The sequence below is a fragment of the Xiphophorus hellerii genome, chromosome 9, assembly GCF_003331165.1.
Source record: "Xiphophorus hellerii strain 12219 chromosome 9, Xiphophorus_hellerii-4.1, whole genome shotgun sequence".
NCBI lineage: Eukaryota > Metazoa > Chordata > Actinopteri > Cyprinodontiformes > Poeciliidae > Xiphophorus > Xiphophorus hellerii.
Window position 1 is genome coordinate 9,834,218 of NC_045680.1, and position 20,807 is coordinate 9,855,024.

Consider the following 20,807-nt stretch of genomic DNA (forward strand, 5'->3'; position numbering starts at 1 on the left):
TGTCTTTTGTTCTTCAATGTTGTCATTCTGCCTTAAAAATACATTATTTTTACCTTAACTTCTACTTCTCGGTGTTGGTGTGCAGTTCTGATCAAAGTATAAAGAATTGTATCTTTCAGATAAAAATACTATTAGGGACACATTTGTTATGCTAACAATTACATTGCTACATGAATAATAGCTTTTTACAAGTAATTAAGTTTGCACCAATTTTTAGTTTTGAATGACTTTGACTAAAGGCCTCAAATTCTAGATTTTGGCAAAATATGTGGATCTTGTTGAATCAATAACCGTATCAGAATTTTCATTTATCAGTTGCATTAAAAGTATGTAAAAGAAATTTGATTCAGCTTAATGCCAAGGCTGAAATAGTAGCTTAGAATATGGTAATTAGACTTACAAACTCATAGAACAAACTGGATAAAAAAAGGTTGGGGGATTTAGTTCTTTTTTCTTTTTTTCTTTTTTTAATCAAGGATTGGATACAGGGAAAAAACATTTACAACTGCCACCAATTTTCATTTTCAGATCTTAAAAATTAAGTTATTTATTAATGATACTATCAAATGAAATCTCCAAAGGTCAACCTTTATTACTGGAAAATAAATTACATGTATATTTAACATTGCATAGTTCAAGGCCAATATAAGCAATTTTTTATCAACAAATACAGCCCCTATATAAACTGTAGATTCCTAAAATGTCACAAAAGTACAGAGCAGGGGCTCTGAAAGATTGCTCATGTTTAGTGTTTTGCCACATAATTAAACTTTGAAAAGCACTTACACAGTTGTCAGCTAAATAAATAAATGAAACAAAATGTAATGTTTATTGTTGTGAATTTACAATTTAGTTTGTGCATGTTAGTTTTTTTGTTGTTGTTTATCAAATGCTTCCGCAGCCATTTTTGACTAATAATTCTTTTGGTTGCCTCAAGAGTGCGAGGCTATGTCAGATAAAAACAAAATCTACAATATGCACAAATCTGTTTTGTAAAAATAAAAATACTAAATTCAGGGTAACTTTTAGACTTTAACATTTCAAGGTTTGTGATGCTGTTTTTAATATTATTTAAAAGTTGGCAAACTGCACCGATACTTATCAAGTTAATAGATGTCTGATTGTGAGTCATCAAGGCATTTTAGTTAAATACAGCTTTACTCTCCCTGGATTACAAATACTTGCTCTGATGGTTCTATTTACTCAGTGAAAACTGACCAGTGATGTGAACCATGATACAGTATAATATAGTCTCTGCAACAAACAATAGTGGTGTATTTGTATTCTGTGTATAAAATGTACATAAATAGGCAAACTCAAGAGACCATGTTAATACATGTTCTTTTAATAGGAGTAGACATGAATGTTCTCATTTTTCAGTCCATATACAAACAGTGCAAAATCTTTTACAAGCACAGAAGATCAAATGGATACACAAACTCCTTTGATCTCCTCATTTTGTCAAGGGAAGTAAGGGTTGAGTTCCTGTTTGGTTGATCATGACAGATAATCTGTTTCACAGAGCAGGGTCATTTAGCTGGGAATATTCCCACTGGTATTATATTTTTCCCATAAATTGGATTAATGTCTGAGCAGATACTTTATTTTCAAGATCTTTTTAGTCACGTGCTACAGGGATGGTATACGTCCAAAGAGGTATAGCATTTGTAGAAAGAAAATAATTTGTAAATAAATCTTTTTTTCCTCAGCTCTTTTTTTTTATTTTGCCAAGCACATGGCACACATGTGCTGAAAACAATACAGCAAGAGCAGAAGCAGAACCACTCCTCAGACTGAAAACAGCTGTCTAATCCATGCTGCAAGAAACCAAAGACCTAGCACATTACCCATTTTCTTTCCTCTCAGAATAGTTTAGTTACAATTTGGGAAACGTTGTCCTTAAACACATCACTGCCTACCTTTGAAGTTACTCAAAAACATTTGTGTTTTGTTGTGCCCTGCAGGTTTCTACTGGGGAATTTTAGTTTACTGGTATTTTTTAACTTCTTAGATTCCTAGATTGTTTGTAGATGTCTACTATCTAATTTTAAGTGTTTTTATGATGGTCCATAAGTGTTAGAGGGAGGGACCTAAACTTTTTGTAAGTTTTGATATAAACATGAAAATGTGAATGCACATGAAGTAGAAAGGAATTTCAAAGTACTTCTGAGTTTTCTGTGTTGCATTTATTTTGTGTTATAGTGTTACAGTGATGATCCTCTGGGGGCACACTCAAAAGCCCAAAGGAAGATTGTTGAATTTATGATGATCCTTGTGATTATGTTGGAAAGTGACAAAAAATCAACCAAGGACTAAAACAACTATGTTCTTTTTTGTGCAACTGGATTTACCAATAAACAGATATAATACGCTCAATGGTGTTAATATCTAAATTCTGCCATTTTTAACATCTCCAATGGCTCCCCAAACATCAAACAAAAACACATCAGGAAAAGCAAAATCTCCCAGAACAGAATCCAGGGCCTCAGCAAAGTCATCAGGGTTCTTCTTGTTCTTGCCTGCTTCCACTATGGTGGTTGCTGCAGAGAAAAGTTGTGAGAAGTTAAAGCTAACATCAAGTGGTGTATATATGGTTCACCAACAAATGCACATTGACAATAAAACATGCAGCTGAGTAATGAACCATGGATTTTCACTGCGGGATTTTGTAAAATGCAATGTATTTAAGAAGTGCAATGAAAACGGCTAATTTTGCTTTGTGCCCTTTGGATCAGTGACATCACAAGAGACACAAGAATTAAACAGGTCAGTCAGCATTGTTTTCCACAGTATGAGGACAGATTTCGACATAGATTTCCAAGCATCTGACTTTCATTTGAGTTTCATGAGGTTCAGCTTTATGTGTTTGAGCCAGGAATGGACTTGAATGCAAGCAGCAACAGGGACAATGATCATCTTAAGAACTTTAACTGTTGTTAATATTTTTGTTGTCCTATTGATTGATTGGTTTTCATGGATAATCACCAGCCTTAAAATGGTTGCCCTATATTCTGCTTGCATCATCTTAAAAAATTACCTGACTCACAGTGAAAGTGAACTCAGTTTGAACTTCAGAACTCTGACGTATTTGCAAATGAACTGTATTGCAAATGAACTCTGATTACAGAGTTCATTTGCAAATGTGCATTGTGATGTATGTATAAAAGAAGAAACTTCTTTTGCAAGATTACATAAAGTATGTATTCTTGCAAAAGAAGTTTATGTGCATAGAAACATGTTTTGATTTTATCTTGATTTTTTCTAAATAAAACAAAATAGCAATTTGCTACAATTCCAGGAAACTATTGTGAGAAGTTTGTGGAAGCTAACCGAAAATGTTTGACCAGAGTCATGTAGCAAATACAATGCTACCTCATAGAGAGAAAATGATTTTGAAGACATTAATGAATAAATCTCTGACATATTCTTTCTCGTGTGATTGCAATATTTAGCAATTGTATATAATTTTTCTAATTCTAACTGACTTCAAACAAGAGACGTTCAGTCTGACTTAACTTCAGACAGTGAGGAAAAAAAATAATGTGTCTTTTTTTTCTTGTATAACATTCTTGTTTGTGCACTTTGATACTGTTAACTGATGACCCAAACTAAACACTAAAACTTGATATGAAGCTGCTTTACTGTTTGTACTTCAACATGCAATTCTAATATGTCATGTCCTTTTTATTGTGTGAACAGCTTTCACAATATGTCAAATTCAAGGTTAAAAATGTGAAAGCAATGTAAATGAACAAGAAAGTACTAACATACTTTGGCAAAAAAAAATAAATTAATTAATTAACTGCTCCCAGTGGACACACTTGCATACAAATACAAAGTGTGGTTCTACTTCTTTAAATAGCATCTTAAAAACTTGTCAAAGCACATTACACTAACCATACGAACCAGGATTTCTTGGCTTATGTTTTAATATCTATTCTGAGCTCATCCCCTTCCAAGGCTTTAAATGTCAACATGAGGATAAAGTTTACACAAAGAGACATCAGTTTTATCTGTTTAGTCTTACCCAGCTCCAGGTCTCTGATCCCCATATAGCTCTCCAAGAGATCGTCCACTTTCCTTGTGGCCTGTTCTTCAAATTCACTCTGCTAGGGAAATATATGGAAAAATAGAGGCATCTGCTGAAATATGGTGGCAAAGGTCTTTAGAAACTGCTATAAATTCTCTTGCCAAACCAGCTGAGGCCCAGAAAGGTTTTGCAGTTATGTTTGACTTCAAGTAATATAAATATTTCCATGTTTGTAGAGGACTGCACTATATGTGTAGACATGCTGAGGCAGTGTTAAGAGTGCACAGGGAATGGTTGAATATGCACATTGTTGAAAAAAACTGATGAAGCTTTTCAACCTTCATTAAAACAATAATATATTTGGACTACAAAACAGCTTAAGATTATGCTGAACCTCTGTACTTCTGTGATGAAAAATTGTTTTCAGTTTATGCTCCCTCAGATCATTGCACTGTTGTTCTAATTTTCAGCATAAACAAGCACATTAAGACAGAAAAAGTAAAGTCTGTGATTTATATGTCTATTTATAGATATACAGTACAGACCAAAAGTTTGGACACACTGTTCAATGAGTTTCCTTTGTTTTCATGACTATTGACATTGTAGAATCACACTGAAGGCATCAAAACTATGAATAACACATGTGGAAATATGCACTAAACAAAAAATGTGTAAAACAACTGAAAATACCCCTTATATTCTAGTTTCTTCAAAGTAGCAACCTTTTGTTGTGATTACTGCTTTGCACACACTCTGCATTTTCTTGATGAGCTTCAAGAGGTAGTCACCTGAAATGGTTTTCACTTCATGGTGTGCCCTGTCAGGTTAATAAGTGAGATTTCTTGCCTTATAAACAGTCATGAAAATAAAGAAAACCCATTGAATTAGAAAGCTGTGTCCAAACTTTTGGTCTGTACTGTATATTTAGTGCCTTCTGACTACAGTGAACCCTCATTTTTCGCGGGGGTTGCGTTCCGAAAAGAACCCGTGATAGGCAAAATCCGTGAAGTAGTTACCTTTATTTTTTTACAATTATTATACAGCATAATTAAATACTCTACATTGAAACCAAAGAACAAAACCTGTTTTCAGGCCTAAGCATTTTTTTTAACAAATAGAACGCTTTCTTACAAATAACTACAGTAAAATAACCATTGTAGTCATCAATAAGAAGTACAGTAGGAGAAATTGTGACTTGCGTATTTCACTGTTCCTCTGACTGTGACGCTGCGGCCTGACTCCGCTCTCTGGTGTCTTTTTCTTCTGAAGTCTGTGGTGCAGGTGTGTTTTTTCGAGAGAAGAACATAGTTATCGGTAGTTGTTGTCGCTCTTTTTTCTTCTGGGCAAAAATATTTGCCAAAATTTGCCAAGCTGTATATTTAAATACCGTAACGTTATTGGCACACAGGTAGAGAAGAAGCGCGGAGACTGATTAGCCAATCAGGATGCAGAACACAATGCAATGTGAAACTTCTATATTATATTATATTATATTATATTATATTATATTATATTATATTATATTATATTATATTATATTATATTATATTATATTATCACAATGTGAAAAAAAAACTGCACAAAAAAACTCCGTGAAGCAGAGAAGCCGAGAAAGGTGAACCGGGTTATAGAGAGGGTTCACTGTACTTCAGTACTCAGCAGTCATTGTCTGACGGTTCATGTGAAACTCACCACTTCCTGAACTGTAGCAGTCCCCTTAGACCGAAGCCGAAGAGTCTCTCTCCCGTTCACCAGCTTTCCCTCATTAGATTTTGGCGCTTTAGTTCTCATTCCAATCATGTCTAATCACATAAACAGAGAGACTGTCATCAATGATTATTTCTGCTGTTTATGTTTACAAATAAAAAAAATTTCAGCACAATCATCCACTAACTTCTCTAACTTAGTCATCATCTTTTATCTAAAAACATCATTAAAAAATTTGCTGTTATTTTACCACAAAATTGGTATAATGGTTGCTTTGCCGTCTACTTTGGGTTCTGCTCTCATAATTTATGAAGAAAACATTCTTGTGAGAGCAAAGCTGGACATCATCACACCTACTTCCATATTTGGATGTCCACAGTTTTTGAGATGTTTTCAAGAAGCGGTGAGACATTTCGCTTGGGAACGGTAAGGAAGTATTTTGCAGACATCAAAATGTTTTGACACAGGGAAAAGAACAACCATGCAAAGGAGGCTTGAGCAGCATTCAGATGACATGATGCCTGTATTTATTTGTGTTGTACATTCTGAATTGCTTCATTTTCTTTTCTTATGTCACTGCAATGTAATCTTTCATGTTTTATCATATAAAACAACACTTTGTATTGTCTTGTTGCTGAAATGTGAAACAAAAAAAGTTTAATCTCAATTTTAAACAAATACAAGCACAACTTTTTCACTACTGAGATGTTAAACCCAAAGTGTGCTGGATATAATTTGTACTGCGTTGTCTTGAATTGTGATTATATTGTTGAATGTTTGCATGGACTTAAGGTATTTATATACATATTTGTTAATTATGACATAGCAACAAATGGTATTGCTAAATATGTGCAAATTTCATACTGTTTTTCTTAGCAGTGCAGATATGTTGAATAATGGTATCTTGTTTTATTGTTGTTGGGTTTTTTTTGGGGGGGGTGCATTCATTTAAAATTATGTTCATTCAAAATAGAGCATGTACCTTAGTCACATTGTTCTAAAATTGAATGTTTTACTTACATGCAAAAGCAGTTTATGCGAAGCAGTTGAGCAAATTGTTTGAGACATACCCAAAACAATTTCAGTTGTAGTTGTAGACCATTAATATGGGGATAAAATTCACATGTGTGCTACATTTGTCCAAATAATTATCCTAAAAATGTTTGAAAACCATATAGCATTTTACACAATAAGTGAAACTTTTAAAATAGATTTAATTTCACACATACTGATATGTTCAAGGCTTTCTTTTTGCTAATTATAATTTTCCACTTATAGCTTAAGAAGAGAGTACATTTAAGATGAGAGTATTACATTAGACCAAAAAAAAGGATTTTTTTCATACCAAAATGTAGACTTTTGGTATCAAAAGTACGTTCAATATCAGCATAAAGATTGTTATTTTCAAAATGTACTTTTTTCTGATAAACAAGTCTCATTGAAGCACTTATTCTAATCTACAGTCTTTACATTTTTTTCTGTTGAGGTCAGAAAATGTATCTTCATCTGTACAATATATCTGTGACACAGAAATAAACTCATTAGGCCAGCCGAGTTTAACTAATCAATGAGGCTAGAAACAAATGACGGGTTTCAAAACAGGAATGTTTGTTTGCTTAACTGTATGTGGGGGAGTGGAGGCTTTGCACGTTCAGTGTTCTCCCAAGAGATTTATCATTCCTATCGTTGCAATTCCCTCTCTCTAAACAACTCTAAACAATCGTACTCAAGCATCATACCAAGAAGAGTCTTCATGTAACATACAGGTGTTAATATGCTTTTTGTGTTGCTATTTGGAGAACAGAAATTACTGGCGGTTGTAAAGTGACCAATGCCTTGTGACACCTCACATACAAACTAACAGAAGGCAAAGACTAAAACCTGTATTTTAGCCTACAAGCAAGGACAAGAGAGGATAAAACAATTGTGTACATAGCTGTCACTCAATCCTTCATCTCCATGTTACTTGTGGTCATTTGCTGTACTTGGAATTCCTGGACAACTAAACAGGATCAGTACCCACAGATCAGGTTTTTAAAAAATCCCAGCTTAGTCCCATTTGTACAGAATGTAAACTCCTGACCTATATATTCTGGAAAAAAAAAAAAAACTGAAAGTGAATTGCTTAAATTTTCTTTTTTGTCATATAATTATTTGTTTTTATTTTCTGCTAAGGTGAGAACATTATGTTCAGTTATGACTCCTGGACGTTTAGTCTGCTACTGTTGGTTGTTTTTTTGGTTTTGTTCAGCAGGGACACGGTCATTCCTGTTTACTGTCCACAGATACTTTCATGAACAATGAACTTGATTGCAAACTGGAGTCTCACTTAAGCAAGAGGTGACTAAAGATTCAAATCAGTTTCAGGAAGTCAGACAATACACTATGGATTTACTTTCCTGTTTGACAAGCAACTGGTTCAATGAGAAAAGGAAACTTCTCAATGCTTTGAATGTTTTGAACATGTCAAAACAAATTAAGCATCTATTAATCTTCTGACAGGTAAAACATTTCCTGCTCCGCTTTAATGAGCTAGTGTTTTTGTGGTGAACAAAGGGTGGTGGCAGAAGGGACTGCACAGACAAACCGCAATGGACTGACTGATAGCTACACATAAACATCAAAGTGGTTGTAATATTTTATGGAAACATCTACATGACAACATTCTAAATTTGAGGACTTTAAAATGCACATAAACATTTTAAAATGTCAATATTTTTGGAAACCAAAAAATATAATTACCATAACTTATTTGAAACCTTTTTCAACATACGTTGCCAGAAAATTTCTGCAGTTTCCTTGGTCTCAAAGCAGCTCTTCCATTCAGTAAAAAGAAGTGTTGCTTTCTTTCTAGGATTTTTTTTTGACATTTGCTTATTTTAAATTTTAGAATCAAAACGTTAATAAAGTGGCTTAGTACACACCTTATACAACCAGTTTATGAAAGTTTTTCATGCTTTCATAAACTAGTATATAAAAGGCTGAAAATATAACATATGCTTTCAAGCTGTATTCCACTGCAAGCAACATGATTTGGATTAAATATTTATTGGTTCCTGAATGCTGACTTAGTAAACAAGTTCTAAAAATGAAGTACTTTGCATTCTATTTCTCTGTTTCACCATGTGTATTTGTCTCAGTGGCCATTTGTTAATCTAAATAGTGAGAGACATGATGCAAAAAGAAACATTGTAAGACTTCTTGTCCAAAAAGAAATTGTATTTAATGATGGTACCAGTTAAACTATCTAGCTTAGACTTGTAGTTTGGGAGGCAAACTACAAGTATGTGTAATAAAGAACTTAAAGGTTTAGTTTGAAATTAAATTTGATCATTTTTTTAACAACATCAACAGAAGTTTGGAAGCACCAGTACCCCTCAGTATCCTTAATTTGGATCTTGTCATTTTAGTGTAACAAAAAGCAGCAAAAACAAACACTAGAAGTTGCTTGCTATATCTTTAGTATTCTTAATGCAACTTTTATTGTTCGGTAGTGCATGTCCCAAGTGTTTTTTGTTTCTGTTTTTTGTTTTTTTTTTGCATTACTTATGACTTTCAATGCGCATTGTTTTGGAGACTATCTGCAAGAAATAAATAGTATTTAACAGAGCAGAATTTACTTTTTAGAGTGTTTATGTTTACACTGACATTATTACAAAAATTAAGTCCAAATCTGTATCATTTTGCCTTAATATAACTCCAAGAATTGCACATTTATTTCAGATTAGGTTTGAGTAAAATCTCTTTAAACCTACAATAATATTGTCTTCTGTTTTAGCTTTTACGTTGTGAGAATCTTCCATTAAATCATAATTAATTATTATTTCAATTCATGAAATGATGCAGAGGAGCATGAAATGTGGTACTTGTTTCTTTGTTTTTTTTTAAAAACCAACATAATTTCATATAATTTATAGTAACTGATGGCAATGAGTTTCACAGATGAATATTTGGCAGACTGCCAGTAAACCTTTAACTGGTTCTCTTCCTAGTTGGCTGATGAATATTAGGAAGTATGTTCATCAGCCAGGTTCCCAGCACCCAGACCCATGTTGGCTTTCACTTTCTGATTCAGTCCAAGCTAAGTTTAACCTCAGAAAAAATTGTGTATGTAATCCAAACATTTGGGATGTTTGATGGGGCTTTATAGCGGAGCACACAGTACACCACTGTCAATTAATATGCAATTATGAATAATTTTAGGCTGGTATATTTGTCTCAATAATTAGTGTTTTTTACTCACCAAAGGCTTTCTTGGGCTCCACAAGGCGAAGAGTGAAAGGGAGGCCTCTTGGTTGCTCCTTTAGCATCTTGGCGACCTCATAGTGTCGACATCCTACAATGCTCTGGTCATTAATGGCTTCGATGTGGTCACCGACACAAACAGCCTTCAGTCGGTCAATGGTGCTGCCCTCTTTTATTCTCTAGAGAAAAAAGAAATGGTTACGCTCGTAGCTCCAAGTGAAAGTTTTCATATGCATGATCCAGAACATGGGAAATTGTTTGTAATTACTTTAACTATACCAAAAGATTTGACTTTTAGTACAGTGTGTTTCCTAATGACTTTAGCAAACAGCCATTAGGAAACACAGGTTTTTTATTTACTTTTCCTCTCATTCACCTTGATAAAAGCATATCCAGCTCCATTGTCTGTGATAGTGAGACCTAATGCATCCTCGGTCTTTGTCACCTCCACTTCTTTTGTTTCCCCTCTGACATGAGCAAAGATGAAATCCTCCAGTCCAATTTGTCCTCCAAGAAGTTTCTGCATGTCCACTTTATGAGAGTTTAGGGTACAGAAAAGGATCTGAGGGCAGGATATGAAGAAAACAAATGCTTTTGGAGGTTCCCTGAATTCAGCATAAACTTTCATAAAACTATATTTTCTTAGAGATTACACATCACTGCATAGTGCACTTGCATTACCAAGCATGTTTATTTTCATATTGTAAAATACAAAATACCTTTATCAACACAGATGGGCTCATCTCTGATGGCATCTGCTTTGCATGAGACTGGAAGGTGTTCTAATTTTACAACCAAAGAAGATGCAGCTCTTTGGATTTTTTTAAATGTAGTATAGATTTTAAACAGCAGAGAGCAGCAGCGAGTCATGATTTGAACTAAAAGGATTTTTACTATCACAAGGTTAGTACAAAAAATAAAACATGTCACTGAAAATAAAAACACATGTTTATTATTAATTATAAACATGATAAATAAATGAAGAAGTGGTTTAATTACACCTAGTATTCACCAAAGTATAATCACATTAGCTAATTCTGTGTATATGAATTAAATAAAATAGAATGTAATTCTATTAATTTATTTCAAGAATTAATCTGATGAGAACCCAAAATTTGTTTACACGGAAAAAAACGGATTATTCAATAAGCCCATTCAAATAAAACGGTAGTTCAGAAATAGTATGTTTTTGCCTCCAGGACATGGTCTAAACAGTCATGTGGCAGATTGCAACATAGTTGACCAGCAGCCACTGATACCTTCAGGGCATGCCTTATATGGTCGTTATTTAATATGTTGGCTGCTGACAGAGTGTTGAATTTGAATTAATGAAAAATCAAAAGGAAGGAAAAAAGCAACAAATCATGCAAACGGAACCTCAAATCAAGTATTATTTGCAAATTTCCAACATAAAATTATTTTATTGCTAATGTCAGATTTTTTTAGTAACATATTAAAAAGATCACAGTTGATAACAGTGCTTTATAATATTAAATAGGAATGCAGTGAAGACTAAATCTACATAGATAAGCATATTAAAATTAAAATTGATTACATTTTGTCTTATTTTACATTCTATTTTAAATAAATCACATTGTCATTCTCAAAGTATTAAAGTTTTAGATTTTGGAAGCAAATTACCTAAATAAACTTTTGATTATATTGTAATTTATTGTTCAGTTATGTGTAAATCTGGCAATGATGTGAGGAGAATCTGAATCAGTAAACTTTGCACAATTGATCTCATAACTTGTTGTACTCTCATACCAGGATTTTACTCTTTTAAAGAAGTGTGTTCCCTTACTCGTATTTTCATGTTTTTAGAACAAACAAACAACAAGAATTACATCAGATTTCAACTTCAAGGTCAAGTTTTGTTCGAAAGTCCATAAAGAAAATTCGAGATAATTGAACAAAGTGTTATCTTGCAGTTGCTGATCAAAAGATCTCTCTCTGCATGCAAGACTGTGGGGTTGGAGTTCAAGGTTGTCAGTCCAATCAGACTCTACAGTTATTGGGGTCAGGGAAATGGATGCATTTTATAGAATCAAATGTAGATTGCCATAAATCTATGGTGGAGTCTTGAATCTAGAAGTCCGCATGTAGTTCTATAGGTTCTGCAGAAATATTGCTTGTTACCATCCCTATTACAATAACTTATTGCTATAAGAACAAAATTAAGTTAATACACATGTTTCAAAAATTAATCAAGCAAAATGATAACTGTGGGTTATTATTGGCTCATAAGTAATGTCAAATTATTAGGTTTAAGAGTTTACTCAAATTTGTCTCATATAACAACACAATTTCTAAGTTTGACATTTTTATTTTACTTTCATTTCCATTTTGCTGTGTATTGGTTGAACTTTACACAGTAAAGCGAAGTCAATATAACCAATGTAGAAGCAGAGACTGTTGTTGATTGCCTCACAAGAAAAACTGTTATCTTTTATACCCAATACATATTAAGATAGCAAAGCCTTCATGATGGCCTTCAAAACTGATAAGTATTCTATATAAGGACAGTCTTGCTCAGAAAGGATTTTATGACTGACTGTGTGAATGTGACTTGTGCACAAATTCAGAAACAATGCTAACTATTCGTTTTATGTAGAGTCAATATTGTCTTGCATTGCTGATCATGTTTATTTTTTTAGCAAAGCATTTTCAGTGGCCTAAATATTACTTAGAACATTGCTTATAAATTGTCCCAGACTGATTCTTTGGTGTTCCTACTGCTGTATTGCTACTACTTTATTGCAGTATATAAAAAGCTATTATATTCATGTGGATGTTTTTCATCACCTGATACCACACATGCAGTGGCTTGCAAATATATCTGTTGCTATAAACTTTTTCACATGTTGTCATGCTATAACAACACAATTAAATGAAAATCATTGGGATACATAACATAACATTGAAGACTTTTGTAAGAAAATGTTACATGACTTTTCGATTGTCTTTCTTTGTATTTGACCAGCTTTGGACATGTACCTTTGTTCTTTCATTGCCTTTGTAAAATGGGTAAAGCTAATCAGATTGTATGGAACAAGAACATTAATTAAAGCCTTGCTACAAATTATCAGTTCGATTTAACTATGAAATTTCACTGGGCTATTGCAACCCATGATTTATCTAAACTATTAAATTGTATCTCTGATTGTATCTTTAGGGTTGTTGTCTTGCTGAAAGGTGAACCTCTGGCCCAGTCTTAAGTGTGTTTGCATTATCTACCAGGTTTTCTTTCAGAAATTCAATGTGCTTAGGTCAATGTTTAGAAAATCTTCTACAGCTACTGTGCAGTGTTGATTTTGTGCCACACATAGGCCAGTATTTTCTTACATGTCTGCTACAACTGTTCCATAAAGTTTAGGGTTTTGGAGTGGACAATGCCTGAAATAGGGGTCCCTGTAGCTCCTTTAGTTACCCCAGGCCTTTTGGCTGGCGTGTTCCTTGGTCTTCATTATCATTATTGAATTAACCGCATCTAAGGCCACCACAGAAAAGTTTTATTTGTGCTAAGGTTAAATTGCAAATAATGAAAAAGTTTAAGGAATGAAGGCATTTTGTGCAGATTGAGATACTGTATGTGTTTGAGCTTCTGATGAAGGCCAAAAGCTAAATCATGTTGGTCTGGAAATAAAGTTGTTTCTTATTACACGTCTTGCTAGAGTCTTCACCTCACCTGTATTTAAACAGTTAACATCATTTCCCATGGTATAATACATATGAATCATGACCTGGTTATGTTTTAGTTTGAAATCCGACATGTAAATTCTTGACATACATAAATGTCTGAGTGAGTGTTTACTGATTAAATACACTTTATCTAGTTGTTTGTTTCCACTATTGAACTTTGGCAGCTCAAAGTCCGGTATTGGAGAGTGGAAATGATCAATAAAACTAGATCATGGAAAAAAAGCCCTAGAATGGAAACCTCACACCTTTTTACAACTGGCCAGACAGAGTAGAAATGCAAGACAGCAATCAGATAACTTTATGAAATTTCTTCCAGGTTAATCATTTTACCTCTGACGGAGAGATGTTGAACACCTCTGCGATCTTGGCATACAGTTCCTTGACATTGGTGAATCCATGAATGCGCCCTGTTGGGCTCCCATGAGCCAGCTGGGTGTGGAAGATAAGCCTGGGTCTCGGGTACTCTGGTGGCCCTGCTGATGGCGGTGATGGGGGAGGAAGTGGAGGAGCTGTGGGCTCCATGCATCCCTGATTCTGGCAAGGGGCCTTGTGGTCCTTCATGGCCTCATCCCCCAGTGCCTTGGAGTCCTGCGGGCTCATAACCTCCCCGTTCTGCATCGGTCCCAGCTTGGGTTTGATCCACCCTGCTGGTTAGCAGCTATGATAAAAAGGAAAAACTGTGCTTACCTACACTTAGTTGCCCAAACACCACAATCAACCAACCACCCAAGGCAATGGTGGTGAGGAAAGCAGATAAATAAGTGATGAGAGTAACCTGGTAACATTATATGAAAGAGGACAGCCAGACCCTGCCTGGGAGAAACCCAACACCCTCTGAATTTAGGATTGTCTGTTACACTTGAACCTATTTGAGCTCACACACACAAAACAGCAAAAAAAGACAACAAATAAAATCTTCTTCAAGGAATAACCTTTGACCCTCCATTTATTAAAAGCTGCCTAACATGCCACAGAATGACCCTTCACATATGATCTGAAGTATGAAAATGTCTAGGTATGAGTAAAATGACTCCCACACAGGCCAACAAAGACAATGCCCCAGTGTTCCTGGTAAGATGATATCTGGGTAGGCAGTAAGGTGTTCCTGCCCACTGGCCTAACTGAATGACAGAGGTTGTTGCCAGGGCGAATTCTTGGTGATGTGCTGACCTTTATGACCCGGCCCACAGAAACAAAACGAGTGAGTAAGACAAATGTTTCTCATCTATTACCATTTTAAGCTATCAGGGTTTGATAGTTTAACATTCCCTTGTCAAGCGAATTTCCATTTTCAGTGGGAAAACAACTGATCTAAATTTGTCATGAAAAGTCACAACAGTCACGTTTTGCTTCTTGTTTCACTCTTTCATGGTGACCTCCTGTCCTTAATGTCATATTTTACCCTCTCATGTGATGCAGAACCACTTTGAATTGGGAGATTGTCCTAATAGGGACAACAATTTTTCTGCCTCGAATTTGGAAATTCCACAAAAATTCCAGATTTTCTTGTCAGCTGAGGATGTGTCATTTGCATTATTTCAAACTCAGATCCCCTCGTGTACCCACACACAGCGAAATAACACTTTTTCTGTTTGATAAATGTATTTACTAAGTTATAATGTCTTGTGTACTTTGTTGTTTAGTAGTTTTTTGTTAAATTATTTCATTTTATTCATTATAAATTAGTGAATAAAATGCAATATCATGAAATTAGTCTGTGTATTGACCTGAAACAACAGTGATATTGCAGAAATATACCCCTAAACAAACAGAATTTCTCCTTTCCAACTTGCACCATAAGCATGTTGATGCACCTGTGATATAAAGTCTACAGCTGGAGTTGGAAGTGCGTCACAGCCTTGGTTTTCCAGGCCAAGGTGTTGCCCATCCACCAAGGCCTTACAACTATTACAAAGGTCATCAAAGGATGTTTGTTTGTAAGATGAGAAGCTGGTAGCAAAGCAGCCTTTATTTTATTTGCTTAGAGTCGTAATCAGATGGAACAAAAGACTGAAATAAGCTGCTCTCTGCCCAATGTTCATGTATGACCATTAATGGAACATGCAAAAACAGATGATTAGTTTGAGTGTTACTAGAGACGTTCAGGACTGGTATTAGATTCCAAAGGTCTGATGATATTCAGAAAAAAATACATTTTTATAGTATTTACGCACATTTTAAGTGTATTCTTTTTCAAAACAGAATCATCATCATCAAGATACCAGTGGAAACATAAGAAAGTTGTTCATAAATTTAAAGTACCGTAAGGATCTCATTGCTATAATGCCTATGAAGTTTAGTTTTATTATTACAAAGCATACAAATAATTAGTGGCTTTTTCTAAGACTTTTAAAGTTTAATCTTTTGGAGTGCAGAAACACTGATGGTATTAGAAGCTGGTATTTGCTGGTCAGTAGGTAAGATTATCGATCTGGTATAGGCTATAGTCAGCTGCTTAACAGACCTGCCTCTTGCAGTTTGCAAACTTAGAAAACACATTACCTTAATAAAAGTGGTGGGTGGTGCTCCTTTAGTTTCCACACCATCCATCTTTTTTTTGTTTATCCTGTTTATATTCAAACTGCAGAATTTGTCTGTTTTTAAAGTAATGGAAAAAGTATAGTAACCCAAGTAGCCCAAGAGCAACAGGTGGGGGGTCAACACATCTTTATACATCTTTATTTACCCTGGCTCTTACAGTGGCCTCTTATTAAAGACAAAAAATTATATGACAGACAATTTTGTTGTTTTTAAAACAGCTTTTTAGGTATACCTTGAAACCTGTAAGTCGCATCAAGGTGTCACTGTTTTCAAAGGGTTTCCTTTTCTTTTATAGCCAGTGAAAAACATCCACAGATCTTATTTTATTAAAAACTTGAAGTATATTTTATCATTTTAAAAATGTAAGCAGCAAAAGTAAACAAAAGCCGCTCATTGCAGTTTTAAACAGAAACGAATCGACAATATATACAATATACAAAGTAAAAGGATGTCATGTTTGAAAAGGTACACATTAAATATTTCCTCCTTTTTAAACGGTCTGCTCATTGGCTCTAGACAGATTGCTTTGTTTTGTTTTAATCTTTTTGCAAATATTAACAAGACAGGTCTAACAACTTAGTCTGCAAATATTAGTGAAAAGTGTAGTCTTACAGGACATAACTGTGATGACTTTGCAAGTCCTGCAGAAAGCAAGAGTTGTTTTGAAGTCTGACAATTTACTGCTGGTATTTAGTTTTACAAATTATTAGTATTCTTTACTTCCAGATCACAGCTGATTAAGATTAGTATGAGCTGCAATAAGATTCCTCCTGAAAGTTGAGTAGAAGAACAGAATAGAAATGTCTCACAATTATGTATTGCAGTGGGGAAATTCTGGTATAACAGCAGCTTTGGTAAAAAATAAATAAATTATTAAATAAATAAAAACAAGCAATAAATAAATTAAGAAATTAAGAATAACATACGATTAAGGTGGATAGATTGATTTCACAGCTTTTGAGAAAAAGCTGTTTCTTAGCCACGTGGTTGTGCTCTTTATGCATCTGTACCATTTCCCAGACAGTAGTATTGCAAACAGTTTGTGTCCAGAATAGGTGGGGTCAGTGGCAATACAACTGGCCTTTCTTTGCAGTCTGCCAGTATAAATTAGGTCCAGGTTCAGTAAGTGACTCATCACCATCCACAGGGCAGTTTTCACCACTCTGGCCATGTCCTTTTTGTCCTGGACTGTGCAGTTGCCATAATGCACAGTAATACTGAGAGGATGCTCTCAATCATGGCTCTAGATTCTCAATAACTTCTAGAGTTTAGAAGTTATTGAGCAATGGAGCAGGGAGTCCAACCCTTTTCACTTTTCCGAGGAAGAAGAGCTTTTGTTTGGCCTTCAGATCAGGGGTCCGAGTGTAACCTCGATAATCGTGATCTGGTTCTAGCTCAGTTCAACTCAATTATGCGTTGTGTGAATAAGGGCCAGGAGACAGAATGAGATTAAATGATTTTTATCTGTATGGAACAGAATAACGACTGATCAGGAATCAGGTTCATCACAGCGGGTACAGCACCTCGCGCTCATCTCTCATGAACTGGCCAACTGCCGTATTTAATACATTAATATTAGACAGAAATACAAAGAAATAAAACAATATGTACCTGTATGGAACAGAATAACGACTGATCAGGAATCAGGTTCATCACAGCGGGTACAGCACCTCACGAGGAATAGCATTTCATGTTAGCATCAAGCTAACGTAACATTTTACCAGAGTGTTACCTTGGTAAGTCCAGAACAGGCTGGTGTCTATTTCGGCTCGTTTGCTGGTAACAAGCTCATAGGCTCTGCTCTGCTGGCGGCAAAACAAGGAGGAGGCAGATGAAGAACTTGTCGAACTTTATTTCTCTTCTTGGCAAAAACGAGACAACTACAACCACTCCACCGCTCGAGCCTCTAACAGCTAACACCCTTCCTCTTCTTCTTCTCCGTGCTACTACTGATTGCTCTCTACCGCGCCCCCTAGGGAGAGGCTGGGCCTGTAACAAGAGTGTTGAACTCAGTGAACCTACCTCGCGCTCATCTCTCATGAACTGGCAACTAGATGTCTGTGTTCAGTATATTTAACACTGCCAACCACCAGGAGGGGGTGCTGTTTCACCCATTACACATGAACCCAAACTTGGAAGTAATGACAAGTGGAATTCTATACAACATTAGCTATGTTACACGAGGTGATGTGGATGCCCAGGAATCTGATGTCCACATGCTCCACTACCTCCCCTTAAATTGTAATAGGTGTATGCACTGTCCTCCTGTACTTCCTGTAGTCCATTATGACCTCCTTGGTCTCGCTGGTGTTGAGAACCAGGTTGCTTAGTGAACACCACTTGGTCAGGTACTGCTTTCTTCTCTGCACAGGATCTCATCATTGTTTGTTATCAGACCCACTACGGTAGTAACATCAAACTTTAGAACTCTTAGATGAGTAGATGGGTATGCAGTCATGGGTGAACAGAGTAAAAAGAACCAGACTAAGCACACAGCCCCGTGGTGTGCCTGTATTGAAGACCACTGTTGGCTTTCCCAATGTCTCCCACCCCACATTGTTCATCAGTAATGTTATTTTAGCCAGAGTTCTTTTGTCTCCTACCCCTACACTGGAAACAGTTGTGCAACCAAAGAGCTGGCTGTCCTGATGAGCTCATCTAATCATTTCCTCTCAGCTGATAAGCTGAGGGGAAACAGTTAGGAAACTGTTGCATGCATTGAGTAATAAACAGTAAAACTATATGGTCTTTCCTTTAAATTTAATCATCATACCTAATAGTTATCTAATAAAACTTATCAGTCTGACCTTTCCTGGATTTTTCCAGTTAGTTATCAATGTGCCATCTCAACTACATTGATATCATTAGGGTGGTAGCTTCTGTGGAAATTTAGGTAAAGATTATCTTTCTCAAGAATACATTGATGTTTTGTAAAGCACACCCTCTTGATGACTGACAGAAGATGTAAGGCTCATCTTCAAAACTATGAATAATCAAATCCTATTAAACCAACTGACACATATGAAAGTGGGATATTGTGTCATGGATCCAAGGGAGGTTGTCTGTTTTGCCCAATTAATAATTTATCCATCACACTGATGATTTAGCACAGAATAGCCTGCTGACTCCTACGCTGAATCCACGCAACCCTATTACACACTTCCTCGAGAACTGTGATTTCCTTTTCTGTATGTGCCTTGTCTCGTGGCAGTGGGGACGGCAGGGAAAACCGTCATCTGCCTATGTGAGCCAGATTGTGTGAGGGTGGTGTGTATGCTTTGTCATGAGGCTAGACACTGCCTCTTCTGTTCCTGGTAGTGCCTGAGATGTCTGAGAGGAAACTAAAAGAAGCTTTCATTGCTAATATTAGCTCAACTTTTGTTGAACCTCTATTTGATAAATATCTTTTATGTGTTCAAGGTCTTGTCCCAGTGTGCTGAAATACACTAAACAAAGTTGTGTTTTAATCAGTATGAACATAAAGTTCAGAACACCATTGGAATTTTAAAATTAGATGGGGATATGATAAAAAATTTTAGTAGATGTTTAAAGATAATTTTCCAAGCTATATTGTGATCACATTAAATTTTTCACATTTTCTCATGTTATAATTCCTAACTTCAGTATATGGATTTATTGTGATGGACCAGCAAAATGTAGTGCATTACTGTGAAGGAGAACAAAAATTAAAATAAATAAATACATTTATTCTGTCCACTGGGTCCATGAAATTAATAGTTACAAATGACTGTCCTTCGGAATGATTCTTGACATTTTTTACCCACTCCTCACAAAATATTTAAGATTAGCCAGGTTGGATGGCAAGCATAGGTAAACATCAGTTTTCAAGATTCTTATTTGGAGTTAGGTGTTGACTGTAGCCATTCTATTATATGAACATGCTTTGATCTAAATCGTTCCTTTGGTTTTGTATGGGTTATCATCCAACTCATGCTGCTACCCAGCCTCAGGTCTTGTAAAGTATCAGTACCGGTTGTCTCCAGGTACTGCCTGTATTCAGTTCCACACCTTCACATTAACTGTGACTATCTTCCCTGTTCCTCCTGTAGTAAATAATACTACCATAGCCATGACTCACTGTGGGAACGCTAACTTCACCCGCATTGTGGATTGTCAAATTTTGCAACACATTGCATATTGCATGTAAGCCAAAAAAGTTCAACATTGGCATTATCTGACCAAAGCACATCATTTCTGTGTTCAAGTTTGAGAAGTCATGAAAAAGTTCAAAGAGTGTGATAGCTTTTGAAAGTTACTAATTTATGGTACATTTTCAAGCCTCACATTCTGTGAGTTTTGCTTTTATTGGAACCGCTTGTCACACCTTCAAGGCAGAGGTTAAGGTTCAGGGTCAACTCATGAAAACTCTTCAACAACTCCCTCAAGATTATTTTTATTAGATACTGTCAGCAAGCTTCAACTGCAATATAGGTGTAAAGTCAGCTGACAAAATGCACCTGGAAAGTTTAATATTTGAACAGTGAACACTCGTGACAAGCAAACACTCACATTATGATTACAGTTTAATTCAACTGACAGCCAAATGTCAAATATCAACTGA

General features: G+C 35.5%; 1 protein-coding gene across 2 annotated transcripts; it reads right to left on the reverse strand.

Moving 5' to 3' along the window:
• Positions 1-1,318: 1,318 nt before the first annotated feature.
• gipc3 (GIPC PDZ domain containing family, member 3) lies at positions 1,319-18,216 on the reverse strand. 2 transcript variants are annotated; one of them, XM_032572915.1, is made up of 7 exons: positions 17,958-18,216; positions 14,015-14,342; positions 10,359-10,544; positions 9,981-10,161; positions 5,723-5,832; positions 4,028-4,106; positions 1,319-2,540 (listed from the first exon to the last, which is right to left on the reverse strand). In XM_032572915.1, the coding sequence occupies exons 2-7, from the start codon at positions 14,300-14,302 to the stop codon at positions 2,389-2,391; spliced, it is 996 nt and encodes a 331-aa protein (XP_032428806.1). In that variant the 5' UTR covers positions 14,303-14,342; positions 17,958-18,216; the 3' UTR covers positions 1,319-2,388. The 2 variants fall into 2 exon arrangements, with proteins under 2 accessions (XP_032428806.1, XP_032428805.1); XM_032572914.1 differs by having other exon boundaries at positions 4,028-4,109.
• Positions 18,217-20,807: the final 2,591 nt, after the last annotated feature.

Excerpts from the sequence above, each read along its gene's own strand:
- gipc3 (XM_032572914.1), bottom strand. The coding sequence starts at position 14,302 with ATGCAGAACGGGGAGGTTATGAGCCCGCAGGACTCCAAGGCACTGGGG. Across the intron at positions 4,110-5,722 it reads CTGCTACAGTTCAGGAAGTG|CAGAGTGAATTTGAAGAACA; the intron begins GTGAGTTTCACA and ends ATATTTCCCTAG. Across the intron at positions 2,541-4,027 it reads GATCAGAGACCTGGAGCTGG|CAACCACCATAGTGGAAGCA; the intron begins GTAAGACTAAAC and ends TTTTCTCTGCAG.